This window comes from Myotis nattereri, assembly GCF_964212035.1.
Source record: "Myotis nattereri genome assembly, chromosome: 6".
Lineage (NCBI taxonomy): Eukaryota > Metazoa > Chordata > Mammalia > Chiroptera > Vespertilionidae > Myotis > Myotis nattereri.
Window position 1 is genome coordinate 35,638,825 of NC_138081.1, and position 23,364 is coordinate 35,662,188.

At 35.1% G+C, this 23,364-nt stretch overlaps 1 protein-coding gene across 12 annotated transcripts in view; it reads left to right on the forward strand.

Moving 5' to 3' along the window:
* The window catches only part of RIMS1 (regulating synaptic membrane exocytosis 1), a 409,852-nt gene that overhangs the window by 328,610 nt on the left and 57,878 nt on the right, over window positions 1-23,364 (forward strand). For 7 of the 12 annotated variants that reach the window (XM_081094491.1, XM_081094492.1, XM_081094489.1 and 4 more), the window contains 2 exons: window positions 3,929-4,041; window positions 10,381-10,547. The exons of the other annotated variants lie outside the window; for them this stretch is intronic. In XM_081094491.1, coding sequence (XP_080950617.1) covers window positions 3,929-4,041; window positions 10,381-10,547 — 280 coding nt within the window. The remainder of the gene's footprint in view (window positions 1-3,928; window positions 4,042-10,380; window positions 10,548-23,364) is intronic. 12 annotated transcript variants of the gene reach the window in all.

Below are 23,364 nucleotides of genomic sequence, written 5' to 3' on the forward strand. Positions count from 1 at the left end.
GCTCTCTGGGCTGTGATTAATCTTACTTATAGTGAGATACTTGATAGGTAATCATAATCCAAGAACTCAGTTCACTTTTAATCATCACTAAATGTTATTATTTTCTGTATAAATCATGGAATCATGCAATCAGTTCCAAATTTGTGGTAAATATTATGTTTATACATTTGTCTTACTACTTAGATTGACACACCAATGATCTAGAAAAAAAGGTAATTTTATTCCATAATATACAGTTTAAATAAAATGAAAAATAAGTAATGAGAATAGCATATCAACTATGTTTTTGCTGGAGATTCAAAGGAGGTTTACTCATGATTTTGTGTCAATATTAATTTGGAGATTTTTCTTTCTTTGACAGATTAAAAGATATCAACTCTCTTTAGGAATAAAGGTTCTCTATATAGAGGTGTGGGCAAAGTTGTGAGTACACGAAACACAAAGTGTATTCTTGTATTATTATCTATATATAAAAGGCTAAGTGACCATCCAACCGGCCTGTAGGTATGACACACACTGACTACCATGGGGACAGACGCTCAACGCATGGGTCTGCTGAGCTGTGGTGGCTTGGCAGTGGCGGTTCTCAGATGATACACCTGGAACCAGAGAGGAGGGAGTCTGATTCTGGGTGTGTCACCCAAGAACCGCCCTCTTGCAATCCGGGACCCCTCAGTGGATGTTGGAGAGCTGGTTTCAGCCTGATCCCCACAGGCCAGGCCAAGGGACCCACCTGCCAGGGGGACCCCCGCTCACTGCACAAATGACTTTGATCTGCAAAGCTGCCCGAGGTGGGGCTGGCTGGGGAGGGACCTCGGGAGCTTGGCTCCAGGGCGTGTCTGGCCTGTCTAGCCCAGTCCCGCCCTTCCTTTCAGTGTGCACAAATCCGTGCACTGGGGCACTAGTTTATTAAATATTGTACTATGTATTTGTATTAAACTGAAAACCTACTTTTTCCCACACCTGTATATATCATTTTTGAAAAGTCAAAGTGAAGTCATTTAAAACCATTTTAAGATTTATTTTAGTTAGGCTACCACTCTTATGATTTAGTTTTTTTGTTTGTTTATTTTTATTTATTTACTATCTATCCTCACATGAGGATATGTTTATTGATTTTATTGTTTTTAATTTTTTTACTTTTGTTGAAAGTATTACATAAGTTTTGCAAAATAAGGATTTAAGTGTAGCCATGTCATAGCTATGTAATCCTGTTTAGAGAGATGGGGTATTGTCCCAGCAAGGTTAACTTACCAGAACTGCTTCAAGACAGTAGCTCCAGGGAAATAAATTTTTCAGTGTGCAGTTACCATCCTCCCTAAGAATTACATTGTACTTAAAGTGAATGTTACAAACCTATGGGCTAGTCAATGTCAGATCATTTTTAAAACAAAATTAATACCATTTGGTGAGAAAATTAAGTTAATATCATTTTAATCTTTTTTTTTTCTCAAGTAGAGATTACTTTGAATTGTTTTAAGCTTTAATTATAAAGTACAACTGATTATCACAGTGCATTTGACTTCTTGAAAGCTCAAAAACTGAGCAGGTACCCAGAGGTACCCACACCATAAGCAGAAGGCAGAGAGCAGATATTTAGACATTTTCATGTATTGTATATGGCTTTCTATAAATCTAAAAGGTTTTTCAATATCTTGTTTCAATTCCTTATTACTCTCAATTGACATTTTGCTCTATAATATTCATTGTCTCCTTATATGTTACCAAGTAATTAATACATTTATGAACTGCTTTTCTCAAGGTCTCCTTGAACCATCCTTTAATCATTAATAGTTATCATTTACTGCCTCTGAAGTCAACATTTTCAAAGCAAGCATGTATCATCGCTTAATTCATATAACTGTGATGTTAGGGATTGATTTTTATCTAATTTACTGAATTTAAACAAAGCTAAACATCTAATAACTGGTGCTAAAAGTATGATTTTAACATTTAACCGCAGATTTCAAACTGTGTATTTATCTCTTAGACTATTAGTCTATACTTGAACACACAATAAAAACTACATATTTACTTAATTTTTAAAATGGGTATCCGTTTCCCTTATCAAAGATGGTAGGCCATTGTTAGAGACAGCGGGATCACTGCAGAGCACTGCTGCTCTAAGCGTGATTCAATTTATGGCAGCGGAGTAGACAGAGAAGCAGGAGAAGTTGTGGGTGTATAAGAATGAATCTTTATTGCAGAAGCCAGTGGCCACAGAGCCATCAGACAACACAGTCTTTCACAGCAATTCTATATAGGCATCCGTACACTGGCTGGTAAATACATCTTTCCTACAAAGCAGCATTAATCTCTGTACCTACAGCTGTTATCTGAGCAGCCGCACCCTGCCCTCTAGACTCACTGCTTCACATCATAGCGGTACCTAAGCTCTCTGGCTCAGCAGCTTCTCCTGTCTGCCCTGCCCAGCACACTAGCTGATCTCTGTAGCCTCACATAGTAACTACCTCTGAGCTTCACTCTCCCAGCACACAGGCTGGTTAACATCGTAGCTATATCTGAGCTGAGAGCTCATAGAGAGCTCAGATGGAGCACTCCCAGCTCTCAGCTCCCTCTCTCCAGCTTCATCTCCTTCCCACACTCTCCCTACTAGCTAGTCAGTAAGCTGTATATTACTCCTTAGACAAAGAAGGCTAGTTGCGAATAGTGACATCAGTCATTTCGGTTATAGAAGGGCACAGCATGCCACAAGACGCCGTGGTCTTGGACAGTCCAGTGTATTGACAACAGGCCTTTAATTAGCCTTGACTATCAGGCGCCTCTGGAGTGGTTCCACACCATGTTTAACCATTGAAATGGGAATTTTAGACAGCAGGTATCTGTATGAACTTGTAAGAGATTAAATCAACAGCCAAGTCAATCAGATACCATTTTTTCCACTATCCTTTAAATCATTAAGGTTTCTTGGCAGAAGGTTTAATAAATAACAATTTTTGTGTGTGTATATGTGTATACAGAACATAGAAATAAATGTTAACACGTGAAGATATTGAATAGTCTGGGAATTGGCATAAGATAAGCTGTAAAAAGTAAACATAGGTCTCATATAACACAGGTGTGTTTTAGGAGCTTACGCTTCACATCACTGTACCCTTAGCTCTTACTCCTTTATGTGTAAAATTTAAAAATTAAGGCAGGGTCTTGAAACTTAGTCTCTTATGATTAATTCTAACAACATATTTTATTGAAGGCTATAATTTTTCCCATCTAAAAAGTCACACCCGCTACTTAAGAGATTAATAAAGGCTTAAATGGAATATATGTCTTTATATGTTATAAATTGTAGAGCTAAAATTTTTATATTATAAATTTTATATATGTAGTCATACATAACCATAAGAAATAGAAAACAAACTTTTAGTTCACTTTTAAGACTGGCAAATATTCATGAAAAGCTGCTGATATAAATAAATGATTTATTAAGAATGCCTCATAAAAAACAGATTATTATAATTAAAAGTTTTTAGGTGACTCTTAGCTGAGGATGTCAGTGGGTGTGCATGCATGTAAGCATGTGCATATATGTGTGATGTGTTCAGTATACTTGTTTATATATGTACATGCAACAACCAGTTGATTAAGTATAGAACATATTTTCACAATTAGATTTGCTTTGCATAATCATTTATGAGTGGAATTGAAAATATTCCAGAACAGATGAAGAAATAGGGTATTTTGTTACTAATATTTTTGTTCCCCATTCTGTGTGAGCTGAGTCATGTTCATCTTTAGATTAACAGTTGCTAACATTGTATACTCTGCATTTTTTCAAATTTACTAATGTGTTATTTCTAAGCTTCATTTAATTGAAGCCATAGCGAAAGCATTAAAAATCTTAAAAACCATTCAGTTTCTAAAAGGTGCTTCACATGTTTTAATAGGCTTCCATTGTGTGTTTTTGCAGCAAGCTTAGTAGTGGAGGAGCGAACAAGACAGATGAAAATGAAAGTGCATCGATTTAAGCAGACAACAGGGTCTGGTTCTAGTCAAGAACTTGATCGCGAGCAATATTCCAAGGTAAAACTAGTAGTACCCAACCAATAGCCTCCTTTTTATAAATGTGCAGTGTGTACAGGACTAGCAAGCACCGAGATATATGAGAGAAGTGATTCAAATGCTGGTCTTGTCTCATAACCCCCTTTTCTTGCTATTTCCACAAAATATAACTTCATGAACTTGGATTTAATGTGTGTGGGTTTTCTTTTTTCTAAAAAGAAAATGTAAACACTTGATATTAAAGTCACACAACAGTGTGGTAGTTACCAGAGGGGAAAGTAGGGGGGTGGAGGTAGAAAAGAGTAAAGAGGGGATAACTGGTGACAGAGGAGACTTGACTTTGGGTGGTGAACACATAATGCAATATGCAGATGAAGTGTTACAGAATTGTACTCTTGAAACCGGTGTCATCCCAATAAATTAAAAAAAAAATAAAGTCACTTAATGATAGATTATCCATAGACAGAATCACATAAATAAGCAAGATAGATAAAACAATTTGATTGCTTGAATATCATTTAATATTGCATTTAACTATTAAGTTACAGGTTTATAGTCTTAAATAACATTTTTGGTTGATATTTACTATTGAAATTTGTTACCCAATGACTAAAATTGTGTGATGTGAGATTTCTTATTGTCTGTTTTTAGTAAGATAAGTAACTGATTTTAAACTATTAGAAACTGAAATCCACACAATTCCACGTCTCTATAAATATACAATTTATACTTCAGTATCATTTTGTAAGAATACACTAAGGAGTTTATAAACTGCTAGCCATCATCTAATAATTTTAATTAATATCTCATATTAATTAAATTTCATATTGCATGATATAATTTATATATATTATCTGATTTATTTGAAAATCTTATTTTTAGAATACTACAAAAGTGGCAGGAGCCATTACAGGAAAAACCGTGTTATAATTTGATATCAAGAAACCCTTTTGGAAGTTATGACCTTTTAGAAATTAAAAATTAAAAATTAAGTAAGACTATACTAAATATTGTTAGCTTGAAATGTGAACCTAGAAAAATCTACTTATATTTCTTAAAATATAGTTAGCATACAATATTACATTACTTTCAGGTGTGTGACAAAGTAATTCAACATTTAAATATTTAACAGTTTGATCACCACAGTAAGCCTAGTAACCATCTGCCATCATACAGTTATAAGGATATTATTGACTATATTCCCCCCAAGTATGTATATTACCCTTATTATCATTGCAGCATTATTTACAATAGCCAATATGGAAACACACCAGTTGCCCATTGATAGATGAATAAAGAAGATGTTATATACTTACATATATGATGGAATATTGCATAACCATAAAAAAGAATGAAATTTTGTCACTAGCAACAACATAGATGAACCTAGAGGGTCTTGTGCTAACTGAAATAAGTTAGACATGGAAGAAAAATACCATATGATTTCACTTATATGTGAAACGAAAACAAATGAACAAACATAACAGAAACAAAGTCATAGAGTAGAGAATAAACCGATGGTTGCCAGGGAGAAAGGGATTAGGAGGAAGGGTGAAAAACACCTACTTATTTTTAAATAATGGAGGTTGTTCATTATATAGCCAGATATTCAGAGACTAATACAAAAAAGTGTTTACCAAATATGATTTGTCACCAGACTTCCATAGAGTCATGCGTATTAGACGCAGTATCACTTTACATTTTAGGTTAGCTGAAGAAAGATTTCCAAATGAGAGAATGCTTATGGTCACCGTGACTCAGTGTGGCCTGATTTGGTAGGACTTTGAAACAACAAAGTAAAATTAGTAAAGCAAAACAAATTAGTAACAAAAATATCTTGATGTTCCATAGAGTTGCTGACTCCAGCTCCACCTATCTTCTCTGTGGTTTATTATCACTCACTCGGCTTACTTGTCTGTCTGCTGTATGGATATCATTATCATTTTTGTTTTCTTTTGCTACAAATGCAGGAAGAATTAGGCAGGGTGATTTAGGCTTTCTTCTTCCTCCGTCAGATGCAGTTATTTGGAAATGTTTCACTGATTTCTGGGCATTATGTCCAAGGATGAGGTCAAATACAACAGCAGGAGGAGGTGGGGCCAGAATAGGAGGCAAGAAAGAAGTAAATAGAGAATCAGTATAAAATATTAAAAGCCTTTCTGAGTCATTCTGGATTAGGACTCTAATATTAATCAATTGACTAAAAAAATCTACAAAGTGAAGTGTGCTACAAGTCCCAGTGACCACTAATATTTATATTTGTAATAAATCAAAAGTAGGTTATCTTGCTTGGGAAATTCCAAGTTCTCTGGCCTTAAAACTAATTCAGAATATTTTTTTTTTTCTCAGTGTCTTCCCATTCGCAATACAGACTAGGCAAAGGGCCTGAGCTGAGGTGTATATGGGGTAGGTTTACCTGGCCTCCTATTTCTGTACAGTCAGTGTGATAACACAGTGTGGTAAGCACCAGGAGGCCCCAGAATAATTCTTTATTGCAGCTCTTTTTTTATCAAATCTATGAAAATTGAGGTTCAGAAGAAAGTAGGCAATGTTAAAATTCATGCAGCCTTTCTGCAGAGTGATGAATGAGCCCTGGCACTACTGACTGGAAGTTAGCTACCACCTTTCCTGCTTTTGCATCATTGAAATGGGCACTGTACTCCAGTTTGATTCAGAGGCTCTTCTCCAGCTTTTCGTTTGCATACAATTTAATTATTTCCCTGCCTCCTTTACACAGGCATTCTTTCCCCCCCTCATTTGAATATTAAAAAAACACCACATTACTTTTAAATACATTACTGTTGCTCTTACTGACTTCATAAACTGATGCTACACTATTTACATAAATGAGTATAAGTTATATCAGTAAATGTGAGATCAAAGATATATCTTTTAAAAAGTTATAAAAGTATAGGATAGTAAAAATATATAAGACAAATTAACAAATGATTAGTTTTTTATTTTATATTTCAAGTAAAAGGTTAATACTCTTCACAATTCTAATATTCATATTATAGCCTAATGCTTATAATAAAATTTTTAGTTTCCAGTTACCTCAAATCTCTCTCATGTACTTTTTTATTTTTTTATCCATTTACCCCAACCTCTTTATAATTTACTCTACAAAAATATGTTTATTTATATATATAAGCCCTGCCAGTGTGCTCAGTGGTTGCGCATCAGCCCTTGAACCAGGAGGTCACAGTTCAATTCCCAGTCAGGGCATATACCCGGGTTGCGGGCTCCATGCCCAGTGTGAGGTGGGCAGGAGGCAGCCGATCAATGATTCTCTCTCATCATTGATGTTTCTATCTCTCTCTCCCTCTCCTTTTCTCTCTGATATAAATAATAAAAAAAAGAGCTAGCTTTGTTGTAAATTTAATATTTAATTTTGAACTCTATCCCTTTATTCTTTTTTTAGCATCTAAAACTATTTGGCATTTTGGATGAAGCAGTACACCTTAGTTGAAACTCAGTCAAATTAGAAATTACTTCATCATTCTCAAAATATTTATAACTAAACAACCAGTAGAACTAAATATTTTCAGGGTCAAGAATTACCAGAAAACTATTCCTTAGATGTTACAAACCTGGCATCTCCTTTAAAAGGCTGACTGACCCTGTCATCCATCCTGCGTAAGGAATTAACCTAACTTTGCTTTTGAAAAACAAAAAACAAAAAAACACGAAACGACTTTGGTATCCCTGAAATGTGATCCCCATGCTATTTTTTTTCATTGATGTTATACAGAGTTGTATGCCTCAATGATGCAGTGAAATTCATATTTTAGGGGTGAATTTGTATTTAGGAACTCACAACTTAAAAATAGTGCCTATGTAAACCAGGAACAGCAACTAAAATTGACGTGATGAGGATTGTAAGTAGCTGCTGAACATTTATTATTAGTCCCTTATAAAAATAGCAGCCCTATAATTAGAGCCTCTCCTACATCAAGGACTTACTTGCCTGCTGTGTGATCAGCATACATTCTTCCTGAGGATATTATGTTTCTCAAAATATAATATAATTCCATTAAAATATTTAATTTTTAATTAGGAAATGTAACAAGTTATTCTTGATAAAAAGGCAAAGTTATGATTTAAACTTTTAACAAGACTTGAAAATAAATAAAGTAGTGAAAAAGTAAAGAAAACTGTGATCTCATTTCAGAATGATAGATCATTCCTTACCCCAGTATAGGAAATTTTAGTATGTTCTACAGTCTTTTAAAAATCCCTTCCTTTTATCTTTTTGCTGGAATATCAAAGGTTATATACAAAAAGGTTAAGGCTTATAGAAAAGGAGACTTCTTAGCTGAATAAATGGTGCCATGTCCACTCATATATCCTTATGCCATAGTCTATACTACTTATTATTGACATTTGTCAGGTAAGGGGAGCATCTGTTAGGGGTGTGAACACAATGTCAGAAAACCTGCTGCTGGTGGGTGGATTTTTATGGTTTTAGGGCCCAGTTCTTCCTGTACTCTGTCACGGGCAAGCTATTATTTCAATATGGTTAGAAGCATTATGATAATTGCATAATATATCTACTTAGCAAAATAGTTTCAAAAACAAATAATATGAGTTGTATTTATACTCCAGTAACAGTATTAAATCCAGGTTCTACTATGTGAGTATAATGAGGTTTTACCACATCTGCTCTGTAAATAAAAACCAGTTCTTACTGAGATGAATTATGTCAGACAGGATCATGCTATCATGATCACAGGATTTAGTGATAAACCTTATCACATTACTTTGCATACATTATCTTAAATCATATTACTTTCAGAACATACATGAAGTTGTATAAATAGCTCAGTTCTGGACATAATATATATATTAATTTTCTTTTGGGTCATGCATACAGCTTTCAAAAAATCACACAATTCTGAAAAATTCTTTGGAAATATAATGTATGGATATTCTATAAATTTGGAATTGTTTTCATGTCCATTACTTACACATGAGAAATGAAAAATTAAAACTAACATTTAATTTTCTTAAGCCCGAACTACTCTGATGGTAAATCATGTTAAATAAACATGATTCCCGTCATCTAGGATTATGTTTTTTTTAAATATTCTATTATACCTCTTTTTGTATATTCAGGATCAGGTTTTAGTATCAGTTTATGTTATATACTTTAGCAAGACAATTGTTAAACAAATTTTTAGAAATCTAGTGTTTGGATTATTTTTAGATTCATTAAAAATCATCTAATGTGGAGAATCAGAGGATGGGTGATTTTTTTCTACAGGCTTAACAAACATTTCACACCTTAACACATAAATCTAAATTTCAATAGCATGATAAGAAACTTAAATACTCAGTGTTTAGTCATGTGTTTATTTTACCTGTGTGCTCTTTTATATAAGAAATTATCTGATCTTCCAATACCTAACATAAGAGAATCACTTATATATTAGGTATTGTCAAATTATATATAATCATATAAACATACAATATTTATAATTAAAACATTAAAATAGTATGTAACATTATCCACTGTGTGATCAGTTACAATGAGACAGGGACATAGAAAGAGGAGTAGATTAACTGTTTTCATAGCTTTTCAGGTTTTAACCTTTTTCCTAATGATTCTAAAATCTTAGGTATTGAATACCAAAGACAAATTTAAACATTTAAATATAAGCTAGAGTGCATGTTGAAACTTTAATAGGAATCCCATTTTTTACTTTTTGCAGAGTTGATAGTTTACATCAGAAAATGTCTAATTAAGTTAAAATAGAAAGTTTAAAAGCAAAGTCTACTTTTTGCTGCCATTGTGTTACTCCTCTTGGGCACAGCCCCTAAGTTGTAATGTCAGCCATTTTTGTGAAGAGATACACTTTTTGAAGAAATTTGAAAGAGCGCAATGTCATAGAAAAGGGAGATGTTTAGGTAAATTGAATAGTTTTGGAAAGAAACAAGAAGTACAGACAGATGGAAGCAGTCTTTACCATGGAAAGAGTAGAAAGTGAATAAAATAGGCAATCATGAAAACTAAAGCAAGAAAAGAGAAACTGATGTCCTAGGAAAAAAAAAACACAATACAATTTTGAGGTTTAAAGCATGTACAAACAATTCAATGAGTTTTCCACCCAAGCATTTCATTTTTGTGTTTAATTTGTAATTCAGTCTCCAGAAACATTCCTTACCACTCAAGGGATGTAGGAGTTTTCCATTGGAAATCATATATTATGTTAATATTTGGATTGTTTTAGATGCCACACCTACTTTTACAAAGATACACATTTGTTTGGTGTTGGCTAAAGAGTCATTATCCTCACCATGTATGTGTCTGTTTCCCCGATCTGATGATGGAGCTCATGCTTTCTTGTTTTTAATCTTTAGTATAGCATACATAAAGATCAGTACAGAAGCTGTGATAACGTCTCTGCCAAATCATCAGATAGTGATGTCAGTGATGTGTCCGCCATTTCCAGAACCAGCAGTGCCTCTCGCCTCAGCAGCACAAGCTTTATGTCAGAGCAGTCTGAGCGCCCCAGGGGTAGAATCAGGTGAGTCAGCAATACTGTTTCTATAAATTGGGTCTATGCCCGTGGTATAAAAATGCAACCAGCTTGCTGAATATTCTTGCTGAAATACAGTCTGGGTCAAGTAACAGAAACACTGACATTTCATTAAAGTCACAGACTGAAGTGGGTTGAACATTTAACTGTTGAATATTATAAGACATAGGTGATAAATATAGTCATCATCTTAAAGATAGCTCAGTCACATTTGCAGGAATTTCCTTCTAGTATGATTAAATCCACAGAGATCCTTTAGGCCAGCGTCAGATAGTTTTTCCATAAAGAGACAGGTAATAAATATATCAGACTACACAGGATACTGTCTGTCACATCTGCTCAACAACGTCGTTATACTGGAGTGTGAACGCTATGTAAACAAATGAGCATGGCTATGTTCCAAAAAATTTATTTACAAAAAATAAAATAAAACAAAACAGAAAGCCAGCTGCATTTTCCCCAGTGGCTGTAGTGTGTGGTTGGTTGGCTTTCAGAGTAGGATTGAGTGGATATGATAACAAAATTCACACCCTCGTTTACATTATGAGCTGTAAGAAATTTACATTTTGTTTAAATCACCAAGAGGGCTCTTGTGTCCTTCCAAGGCCAAGTACCCTGCTGAAAGGGAAAAGAACCCAGGAATCCAAGTGCCACCTTCATTTAGTAAAGCAGACTCACTATGGACAACCCATATTTTATATTTGTTCTTAACTAGTTTACAGAAAGAGAAGTTTCGCTGGAAGAATTTTGGGTTTCATGAAAAGCCCAAGAAATAAATGTTCAAAACAAAAGTAACTGCATTACTAATACTCTGAAAGTCTGATAGTATCACACATTTTCATGATGTGCAGTGGAATGGATCCTAAAACATTCCTTCTTCCTGGATTTCCCTGCACTGAGCTCATCTTTTGAAAAAAATTGAGAGTAATTATCGACTGTTAATTAACAAAATCATACTCTGCTCACCTACGTGTGCAATTTCAACTGATAAAAATATTAATAGAACATGGTTGATCTTTACCTCTGATGTTTTAAGTATCTGGTCCTAACAGGATAAGGTCTCTAAAATAAAAATAAAAATAAATTAGAAGAATGGCTAAAGAATGTAGCCATATTGAGTTGCTTAGGATCAAGGGTGAAAATTATACTTACTAGATTCCTTTTTATTGAAATAGCTATAAGTTGTTATATTTCAAAACCTATTTAGTTTAGCAAGAATATCAATAAGTAGGTCTTAAACAGAACTTTTCCACTTTTAATCACTGAAAACAATTTACTAAAATAATTATAAAACAATGCATCTTGAGGTAAATTTTTTTTGTTCACAATAGAGCCAAGTACCTTGAGTCCTGTGCTATCAAGTATTATTAGTTCATAGAATTCATATTGCTAACCCATTGAAAGAATAATTTGTGAGTCCATTGTTATTTTCTTTAAATTTCAAGAGAAAAGGATTCCTCAGATTTTTATCTTCAGGAAAAATTTGGCTATGTGATTTTTGAGGTAAAAAATATTATAGAAGAGAGAAACATTAGGCGGCTCAACAACCATTGACTATGATTTTATACAAAGGGGATTGGAAGAAACAGTGTTATCGCATTAGAGCCAATTTTACTTTTTGGGAAAATGCCACTTAACAAATCAACACTAATTATAATTATACCATGATAAGATGCAAAAGATAGAGGATTCTTTGCTTCCATAATTCATATAACTTTTCTCATTTAGAGAAGTTGGTGGAGAGAGGAGTAGACCTAAAAAATCGTACAAATAGTTTTTTAATGAAAAATTCATTTTTGAGGGCATCTCAATGTTTTCAGCTTCCTTTTTTGTCCTCTGTAATTTAGAACACATATGAGCTGAGAACTGTTTTTATGTAAGTGGATTATGTAAGTTAGGCAATAAAGCTAATGGCTAAACAAGTTTCCACTTAAGCTAATAAGATACTTTCCTTATTACTATAGTCAGTGATTTTCCATATGTTGTCCATATTTGATTTCCTAGAATACTTAGGATGAACAGAGAAGACGGAATGAAATATGAGAAGAGGTACATCTTAATCCTGAAATCAGAATTGAGTTATTTTTTTTGCATACATTCTTCTCCTTAAAATGTCTTCATGGGCACACCCATGTGTAGACACACACACACACACACACACACACACGATGATTTTGCACCCAACATCAACCCTGTGGATAAAAATCTGAGAGGAGGGTTTGGAATGAAAAGGAAAACAAAATAACAGAACAAAGTGACATCACTGAAAAAATGCTGTGTCTCACTGAAGTGCAATGAGGGTTGCAAGCCCTGTTCTTATAAACATTGTGAGGAGTGATGGTTGTCAATATATCACTGCTTCTCAGTATTTCTTTCTGTCATTTTAGTTGAGTGTCTGAATTCTCTCTGTTTACTTTTATATCTATTCATGGTTAAAAGATGAACAAGTCTGATCAATTATGATAGAATATATTTATATGTCATAGTAAGTAGTAGGAAACCTTTGAGTTCCTATAATATGTAAGGACTTCATTATTTGCCAAGACTACATTAAGGTATCATATCTAAGCCACATACTCAAGGAGATTATAATCTAGTTAAGAGGTTAAAATGTATTTATATATTCTGGCTCCCTGCGTGTCTTTGCTCAAATCATCCTATGACACAAGAAATGTTTTATTGTACATTGCCTTGGGTGAATTTTACTCTGGACATCAGTAGGAAGATTTAGAGTACATTATAGAATTTACCAAGGACAATGTTCAATAACCTAAGAGTCAACCAACTGCACTGTATTCTCATAAAGGACTCTATATGACATGATTTCATTTGTATTAAATAAAACCATAATATGTAGGTACTGACAGTACCATATATGGTTTTGATTTCTGCTATCCACATATATTATGAACTGAGAAAGTGTCGAGATAAGCACATCTGAAATGAGTAGTGCACAACCCTCTGTGTAATGTATAGACCTGTATAACGTATATCATATTTTTCAAACACTGCTTACTGCATTTTCCTATTAAGAATCACAGTACACATTATTTTTTTGAGGTTTATCTTTGTTTATTCTAATATATACCAAAGTTATTTCATTCTTGAATGCTTTTTTCATGAGGACAGTTATATAATATTCTTGAGTGCAATTTCAAAAAATTTGTTTTAGATAATCATCATCCTTCTTCCTAAAATATATGAGACTATGAAGTTAGCTTCACAAGGCCAGTTTGGGTACAAATAAATTTAAGCACTTATAAGATGTGTATAGATTGGAAAATATAAATATATTTGGATGATCAATCTCTAAAATATCATTTTTAAAGAATATTAGGGATTCTTGGGTCATATCCTAAGTCTTTTGTGTTTGAGATGATTATGCAACAAATATCTTGTCCACTGAGGGATGCCACTAGCTACACCATAGGTTCTGTGTGAGTTGAAAAGGACATCCCACCCTCTACATGTATTCTCAGTAGTTCATTCCAAATAGTCTAAAGCATATCTCGTGTTTCCAAAGTTTATATATACAAGGAAACTATAGTAGAAAAAATACACCATAATGTTTGTATTAAGGTAAATAACCTTTTGTAGATATAATGAATTAAGTTTTTCTAAAAAATAGTCATGGACTAAAAACTATTTAAAACTTAATTGCTAGGATGATTCTTACAATATAAAATCAACATGATACTTCAAAATAATAAATACCAATAAAGACTTGAGGTTCTTTTTCAGTTTTCTGTTACATATGCCTTACAATTTTAATTTAGCTTTGGCTAAAATATCCCTCAAAGGATATTTTCCCATCAAACTACAAAATATGCACAGTATATAAGAAGATATGCCATAATTTATAATAAAAATATGCATATAATAGAATCCAGAAAGAATATGTTGAGTTTCTGAATTCTCTATGTTTACTTTTTTATATCTAAAGATGATGTTCATCCAAGAAGTAGCTGAATTTTCATGGGGTAGTTCTGAAAACATTTTCTTCATCTTTATCATACACTGATTTCTTTCTAGGCAAACTTATTTCAGATGTTTTATACAAAATCAAGTTTTAAAAGCAAGTTGTAAGCTTAAACCTATAATTTCTCTCAGATGGGACACAATTTTAGAAGCTTGTCAAAATACAATTTCACCCTGGCCAGTTTTGCTCAGTGGATAGAGCATTGGCCTGGGGACCAAAGGGTTCCAGGTTCAATTCCAGTCAAGGGCACATGCCTGGGTTGCAGGCTCGATCCCCAGTGGGGGACATGCAGGAGGCAGCCAATCAATGATTTTTCTCTCATCATGTTGTTTCTATCTCTCTCCCTCTCCCTTCCTCTCTGAAATCAATAAAATGTATTTAAAAGAAAAACACAAAAAAACAACAATTTCACCACAGCATTCACATTTGTAATATATGTTCTCCAGGATCTATAAGGTTGGCTTTCTATAGCTAGGTGGATTTTAATAAATAAACTTGAAGAGGAAGTTTGGTGCCAGTAGTTTTGTGCATGTTTTTTATCATCCCCCTTTGAAAGAATATCTTCAAAAGCAATTATCTTTGTTTTCTACATTCTTAGTTTGAAAGATATGAAAGCATTTTTAAAATTTATCTATCATTAAGAGTATTACAGATGTCCCCTTTTTTCCTCCATTGATCCCCTCCACTCTGTTCCCACCCCTTCACCACATTATTGTTTGTGTCCGTGGTAATGCATATAAGCATATAAGTTATTTGGTTAATCTCTTCCTACTTCCCTCCCTCCAAAATAAAGATACTTAGGAATATACTTAACCAATAAGTTAACATACTTAGGAATAAACTTAACCAAGGAGGTAAAAGACTTACAAGCAGAAAACTACAGGACAATGAAAAAAAGAGATAGAAAAAGATATGAACAAGTGGAAGAATATAACATGTTCATGAATTGATAGAATTAACATCATTAAAATGTCCATGCTACCTGAAGCAATCTATAGAGTTAGTGCAATCCCAATTAAAATTCCAACAGCATAAATCACAGATCTAGCACAAACACTCCAAATATTTATATGGAAGAAAAAACACCCCAAATAGCTGCAGCAATCTTGAGAAAGAGGAACAAAGTTGGAGGGATCACAACACTAGAGAACAAGTTATACTACAAAGCCACTGTAATCAAAACAGCCCGGTTCTGGCACAAAAACATGCCAGTGGAACAGAATAGAGACCCCAGAAATCCACCCAAACCATTATGCTCCATTAATATTTGACATTGGAGGCAAGAGTATACAATGGAGCAAAGACCGTCTCTTTAATAAATGGTGTTGGGAACATTGGACAGGCACATGCAAAAGAGTGACCTTAAACCACCAACTTACAACATACACAACAATAAACTCAAAATGGATAAAAGACTTCAGTGTAAGTCATGAAACCATAAAAATCCTATATGTGAAAACATTCGTAAAAAAAGTTATCTTCTATACAACTAGTAATCTTGCAGTCATAAATTTACTAAAAGTTTGCATTTGATGTCAGTAGGCATCATTAGTAAGCATATGCTGAAGAATATATGTTTATATTTATCTGGGGATTTAAAAACATTGTAAGTAAAATTATTTAATAATTTAAATTGTGATAGAGAATAAATGCATAAGTTAACATCTTCTGAAAAGTTAACCTTGATATGGCAATTATATTTTTGAAATAGTACAGAAAATTTCAAATGCCACTTATTTCACAATAGTGTCTTCAATTCAGCAAGACATTTAAAATAATCTTTGAATAAGTAATAAAGTGGGAACTTTTCTTAGAGCTATCCACACTTAATTTTGTATACTTGTCTGTTGTACTATGGGAAAACAAAGTCTATTGAGATCTATAAGGGTACTAAAAAGAAAGAGGAAAATAACATGAAAATTTGATGATAGGAAAGATAATGAACCAGAATACAGTGAGAGATAGTGGATATTGACTATCTAAGAAATAAAATATATTTTAGTGATTTTCTACTGGCTTTTTTTCATAGCATCTTAGTTTAAGTAGTCCAAGATTGAGTCATCACCACTATTATTTCCTGTGAGTAGTTTAAAGCTAAAGAGATGGAAAGAGTATGCCATGTGCTCTTTAAAAAGACTACTTTTGCCCAGCTGGTGTGTCTCTGTGGTTGAGTGTAGACCCATGAACCAGGAGGTCAAACAAGGTTCAATTCCATGTAAGGGTTCATGCTGGGGTTGCAGGCTTGATCCCCAGTAGGGGGCATGCAGGAGGCAGCTGATCAATGACTCTACCCTATCTCCTTCTCCTTTCCTCTCTTTGAAATCGATAAAAACATTTTTAGAAAGACTGCCTTTATGGTAAAATTACTATACCATATTTATTTATATACCATATACCATGCCATATTCATAACATATATGGAATACTGCTTAACCTATGAATATAAGTAACACGACAGCCTTGATAATGGCCAGTTACAGAGCTCTTGGGACAAATGAGTACCTTTTCTTGATGAGGTTCTTCCTTGCAAAAAATGGAAGAGCCTGGTAATTTAACCCTTTTATTATTGTGTAGTGAATCTTTTGATCTCTAGTAATATTTTTTGGCTTTAAAATCTAGTTTGTTTTAGAGAACATAAGTTTTGTGTGTGTGTTTTTTTAATGTTCATTCTAACTGTTCACATCCTTTTACTTTCAACCTTTGTGTGGCCATATGTGTTAGTTAATGTCTCTTGTAAACAGTGTATAGGTGGATTTAAGTTTTTTGTTTGTTTCTTAATCCTGACAACCTCTATTATTTAATTGGCTATCTAATCACTGCATTTTTTATTTAGTATATATTTCAGTTTATTTCTAGTAACTTAAGATATTTTCCATTTTTATTAGTTTATTTTTCCTCTTCTTGATTTTTTTTTTTAGTTATTTTTATTTCATTTTCTCCCTCTATTATTCTGGAAATTATACTATTTCTATGATTTTAGTGCCTAATTTAGTGTTTCAAATGTACATATATTTAGTTAAATAATGAATGTAAAGTTAACGATTACCTCCATTCTCTGCTACCATTCCTCCATATGTTATACATTTTTTCTAGTGTTTTAATTATGTATTGTTTTCTTTCTCCCATTATTTGATGTTAAATTTTAATAATTTAGATTGATTTATATATTTTCTAGTCTCGTTATGTGTCTTAGAAATTCATTTTGGAAGCATTCTCTGTTTTCCTGAAATATTTGAATTAGAAATGCCACTGGTGAGGGTCCATTGGGGCTTAGACTGAGGTCCCCATTTTTCTTTGTTCTTAAGAGTCTGAGCTCACACAGGGGTTTCAATTCTAACTCCACATTGGGCTTGCTCTAAATTTCTCATCTGCAAAACCTCCCAAGACATTCATCACCCACTTAACAATCTGTTTTCTATTCCATTGCCTTTCTCATGAACTTAGGTTTGTATTTCAATATGTATTGCTTGTAATTTTCCCATCATTTCTAGGCATTTGAGAGTGAAAGAATTTTCAGAAACATCATCTACCACATTGCTGGAAATAGTTCATAATATGTTACTATTTTCTTGGCATTTTAAAATTTCCTCACTTAAAGGGTAATGTTTACAATGAAAATAATACCTAAGAACATATTGTAGATATAAAAAGCTACTGTGTCCCTGGAGAATTGCTCTCAAGTTAGAGGGCAAATGCCAGGACAGGGCAAAGAGAATTGGATCTTGGACCAGCAGTGAAATGTAAGGTACTTGAGAAAATAGCTATCAGGGGCAGTGATGGAGAAGATGAAGGGAGCTCAGGACCATAAAATTGGAAAGGAAGGTGCTCTAGCAGAGAAAGGGCCATTCTTGTGAGGAGGAATGGAAGCTGGGGAAAGGAAAAATAATGTTAGGAGTAAAGGCAGATTCCAGCCAAGACAGACAAAGAGATTCTGGGATCTCAGGATGTTGGAATGTACGGAGGAAGAATGGATGGGCCTATGGGTAAGGTAGTAGTTAGTGATCATAAAGAGCATCCTGTTATCGGAGAGCCCATGCCAGAACAGTGTGTAGGCTGCCAGCCTGCCCTCAGAGGCTGCTTTCTACTCAGATGCCAGTTCTTAGTCCAGACAGCTATGGCCAAGGCCACAGGGTACCACTACATCAAGCTGAACAGGAGCAAATGCCTGTGGCCCTTTTTATTCAAATGGGAGCAGTGTGACTGGGAGGCATGTCCAATACAAGTTGCTGACAAGCAAAAAACAAAACAAAACAAAATAAACCTTTAAGATAAGGCCTTTACATCCTACAATTGATAGACAATAATTTCGACACCCTAGAAGAATTATCACTACACCACAAGTAATTAAAATTTAATGGACAGTATGGTACTGGGGCTACAATAATAATGCTAATAGTTACTATTTATTTTATAATTGAATAAATTTTACAAATATGATTTTCAATTCAAGTAGGAGTTTCTCTTTATTATACAGGTGAGATAGCTGAGATTTTACAAACATCTGGAGCCACAAATAGCACATGATGATGCTGTCACTGAAATCTAGGTCTCTCTTCGCTTAAAGCTCATAGGTTTTTTGTTGTTATTTTTGTTTTTGACTCTGCAAACCTGCCTATTTTTTAAGACTAGTAATATAGTTAAAGAACAAAATAGAAAAGGTAATTTTGACATTGGAAATAGTTTAAATGTTAAAATCTGTGAAGCCCAGTTTCCCAAGGAATTTTAAGTTAATCTTCCCCCATCTGAAATTTAGTTGTGTGCCCCAGGGAAGTACAGAAAGGAAACAGTAGGCATAGTTTCCCTGTGTTGCCCATCAGCCAAATTGATAAGAAATAAATAAGACAAACTACAGGCTCCAGAGAGAATTTGTGAAAAAGTCCCTCTGGCGTTCAGGTGGAATCATGTCTTTCTCTGTGAAGTCTGACTGATTTGCCATCATCTGTAATCATAAAACTCTTGCCTTCCTGACTGAACATACTCTGAGATCATTTTTCAGATTTTCAAAAATCTCTCTTATTATGTGTAGAGTAATTATTTTTTGGTTTATATTTTATAATTCCATGTTATATTTTCTTGTTTACATTTTCAAATTATACTTTCTACAAAATTTGGCACATTGCTGGACATACAGCTAGTGCTCAATAAGCATTATAATGTAAGTAATGATTATAATGATTAAATTAATTAGTTTTATATCAAACAAAATTTACTTTTGCAACTAATTATACTTATGCCATTAACTTGAAGCACTTCAATTCTATCAATTTTTCAACAAATGAAAGAAACTGGGTTATGTCCCCGGCTGTCCTTTTTCCAAGGAGTAAGGCCCTGTACTTCCTCTCTGATGCTTGGTCAACCACCTTGGAAAGAAGAATAAGTTTAATCATTAATACTGAGTCCTGCACCTCTCTGAGGTATTCCTGTGGGAAATAGTACCTATTTCTTTGAAGCCCTAACAGTACAATGAGTAGTGCAGAGTAATTTATGAATGTAAATTAGTTTTTGTACCCAGTTGTTTATCATATATTCAAGAAAGTACCCAAGAAAGCCTCTCCTTCAAAATTCCTTACAAGTGTGAGAGATCATCCAGCCTTCATTGGAACCAAAGCCGAGCCAAGTCTAGGCTGCCCAGAGCCATTCAGCAGATATGTCCAGTGTGGTGCAGTAGTAAAAACAGCAGCAACTGATATTCAATCCTAGGTGGGACCTAACGGTGTGGAGAGAAACTTGGAAAGGGAGACTCGAAGCTGATGGGAGTGGCAGGTCAAAATAGATCTATAAAGTTATGACTGGAGTAGGCACATATAAAGAGGTGTTATATTACAACTGAAAATGATAGTGAGGAAGTGACAGTATCCAGACTCGAAAATTCTCTGAAGAGGTATGATCAAAGTGCCTTAGAAAAGAACATTGTTATGGTCAAAGTTCTCCATAGTATTTGGTTACTTCTTGAATTCTGCATCTTCTTCTTGGCATTCTTTAGAGGGGTATGTGGTTGACTGACATTCTGGTAGTTGGCACTAGTCAGAGTTCATGGAAATGAACCCTTTGGAAACTACCATCCTATCTAGACAAACATGGTAATTAACCATAACTTCACTACCCTTCTCATTGGCTAATCAGGGTGATATGCAAATTAACTGCCAACCAAGATGGCGGCCGGCAGCCAGGCAGCTGAAGCGAACAGGAGGCTTGCTTGCTCCAGTGAAGTAGGAAGCCTAGGTTCCCCGCCTGCCACTGCTGGGCTCTGAGCTGCACTCTAAGAAACAATGTTGCAATTATAGAAGCTAAACAAACCCCAGAAACCTGCTTTTAGCCAGCCAGCCTCAGAGCTGGAGCTGCAACAGTGTTTCAATTATAGAAGCCAAACAAACCAGATACCTGTTTTCAGCAGCTGAGGTCTCAGAGCTGGAGCCGAGCCTCAGAGCTAAAGCCGGCTCTCAGCTCCAGTGACAGCCATAGAAGGTAAATAAATCCCAGAATAAAAAAAGAAAAAAGAAAAAAAGGGGAGGTTCGGAGCTTGAAAACGGCCCTCAGCCCTTCACCCAGAATGGCCAGGCACCCCAGTGGGGACACCCACCCTGAAGGAGATGTGACCAGCTGCAAACAGCCATCAGCCCCTCATCCAGGCTGGCCAGGCACCCAAGCGGGACCCCCACCCTGATCCGGGACACCCTTCAAGGCAAACTAGCCAGCCCCCACCCATGCACCAGGACTCTATCCTTTATAATAAAAGGGTAATATGCAAACTGACCCTAACAGCAGAAGGACTGGGAATGACTGGTCACTATGACACACACTGACCACCAGGGGCAGACGCTCAATGCAGAAGCTGCCCTCTGGTGGACAGGGCACTCTCACATGGGAGGAGCTCTGCTCAGCCACAAGCCAGGCTGATGGCTGCCAGTACAGCGGTGGTGGTGGGAGCCTTTCCTGCCTCCTCAGCAGCGCTAAGGATGTCCGACTTCAGTTTAGGCCTGCTCCCTGCTAGCAAGTGGACATCCCCCGAGGGCTGCCAGGCTGCCAAAGGGATGTCTGATTGCCATCTTATGCCCAATCCCCCGGGGAGCGGGCCTAAGCCAGCAGGTGGTCATCCCCTGAGGGGTCCCAGACTGCGAGAGGGCACAGGCCGGGCTGAGGGACCCGCCCACCCAGTGCACAAATTTTTGTGCACCAGGCCTCTAGTCTATATATATAAAAGCCTAAGTGACTGTTCCACCAGTAGCTATGACATGCACTGACCATCAGGGGGCAGACACTCAACCAGTGGTTCTCAACCTTCCTAATGCTGCGACCCTTTAATACAGTTCCTCATGTTGTGGTGACCCCCAACCATAAAATTATTTTCATTGCTACTTCATAACTGTAATTTTGCTACTGTTATGAACCATAATGTAAACATCTGATATGCTATATGTGTTTTCCGATGGTCGCGACCCACAAGTTGAGAACCACTGCTCAACATACAAGCATGGAAACATGGAACAGACTGATGAATCTCAGAGGGAAAGAGGAGAGGGGGAGGGAGGGAAGAGATTTACCAAAGATCTTATATGCAGTGGGGTCCCTTGGCCTGTCCTGTGGGGTTTGGGCCAAAACCGGCAGTCCAACATCCCCCGAGGGGTCCCAGATTGTGAGAGGGCGCAGGCCAGGCCAAGAGACACCACCGGTGCACAAATCCATGCATGGCGCCTCTAGTGTAATAATATGAAATTATAATAATTTATCAAATCACTGCGAAGAGGTTCACCCTCATTTTTAATACACTGTCAAGCATCATTTCCTTCTAAAATTTTTAACTTAATATTTTATTTAAAATGTTTTTATGTTTTATTTTTATGCCCAAAATATTTTTATGTTTCTGTGTACAAATTATTTATTTGATTGCATCTGTACTGGCCTTGGATCATGTAAGAATTCTTTTAAACAAAGTTTTTTTTTATTTTTTGAGGAAAAAAAATGTATCTTGTTTATTCACAAAATCATTTTAATATAACTTCTTAATTCAACTCCCTCCCCCTTACCCCTAAGAATGGTAATCTCTTACTATACAGAGATTTCCCTTTTTTGTTGTTCAGGATTTTTACTTGTCAACATTGCAGAACATTTCACTGCTATGGTTAAATATCCATATAAATTTTTTTAATCTTCCTACCTTGTTTTGAATAAATGTTCATGATATAAATATTATAGGAGACATTTTTCTCTACTTTTAAGCTTCTCTATAACCTAAAAAACATTGTACATTTCACAGTAGTATTGCCCTCCCACCTTTCTGAACTCAGCCCACACCAATTTCTCTTTCTACTTAAACACTCATTATATATGTGACCACAAATATGTTACATGATCCCAAGATAAAACTTTGTTTTATCATTTCTAATCATATTAGTATTTATTTCAACCTATTAAATTGTATCTCTGTGAAAATGTTACATTATATCATGATGTGTTTTGTAGATCAAGTCAGGAAATAAAAAATTGATATGGTGGACAAGGGTTGTGTAAACCAATGTTTGAAAATATTTTGAGATAGCATAAAATTAAGAGGGGTCCTTTCAAATATATCAAGCAAGGTCTTTATTGAACCAAAAAGGCCCGGCTAGATGAATAAGCGCTGCAGATGCAACATTAATCTGTAAGGTTCAAAGTATCCTAACATCCTTGGCTCCCCACTTCGCTGCCTTACCTCTCTCCAACTCAGAAGCATACATTAACTTTGGCAGGTAGAGAGGATTTTTTGTTTATTTTTCCCACTGACCTTCCATGGTTCCTGAAATTCTCAACCATAATTTATTCATCTGGGAGAAAAGTACAGTAATATAA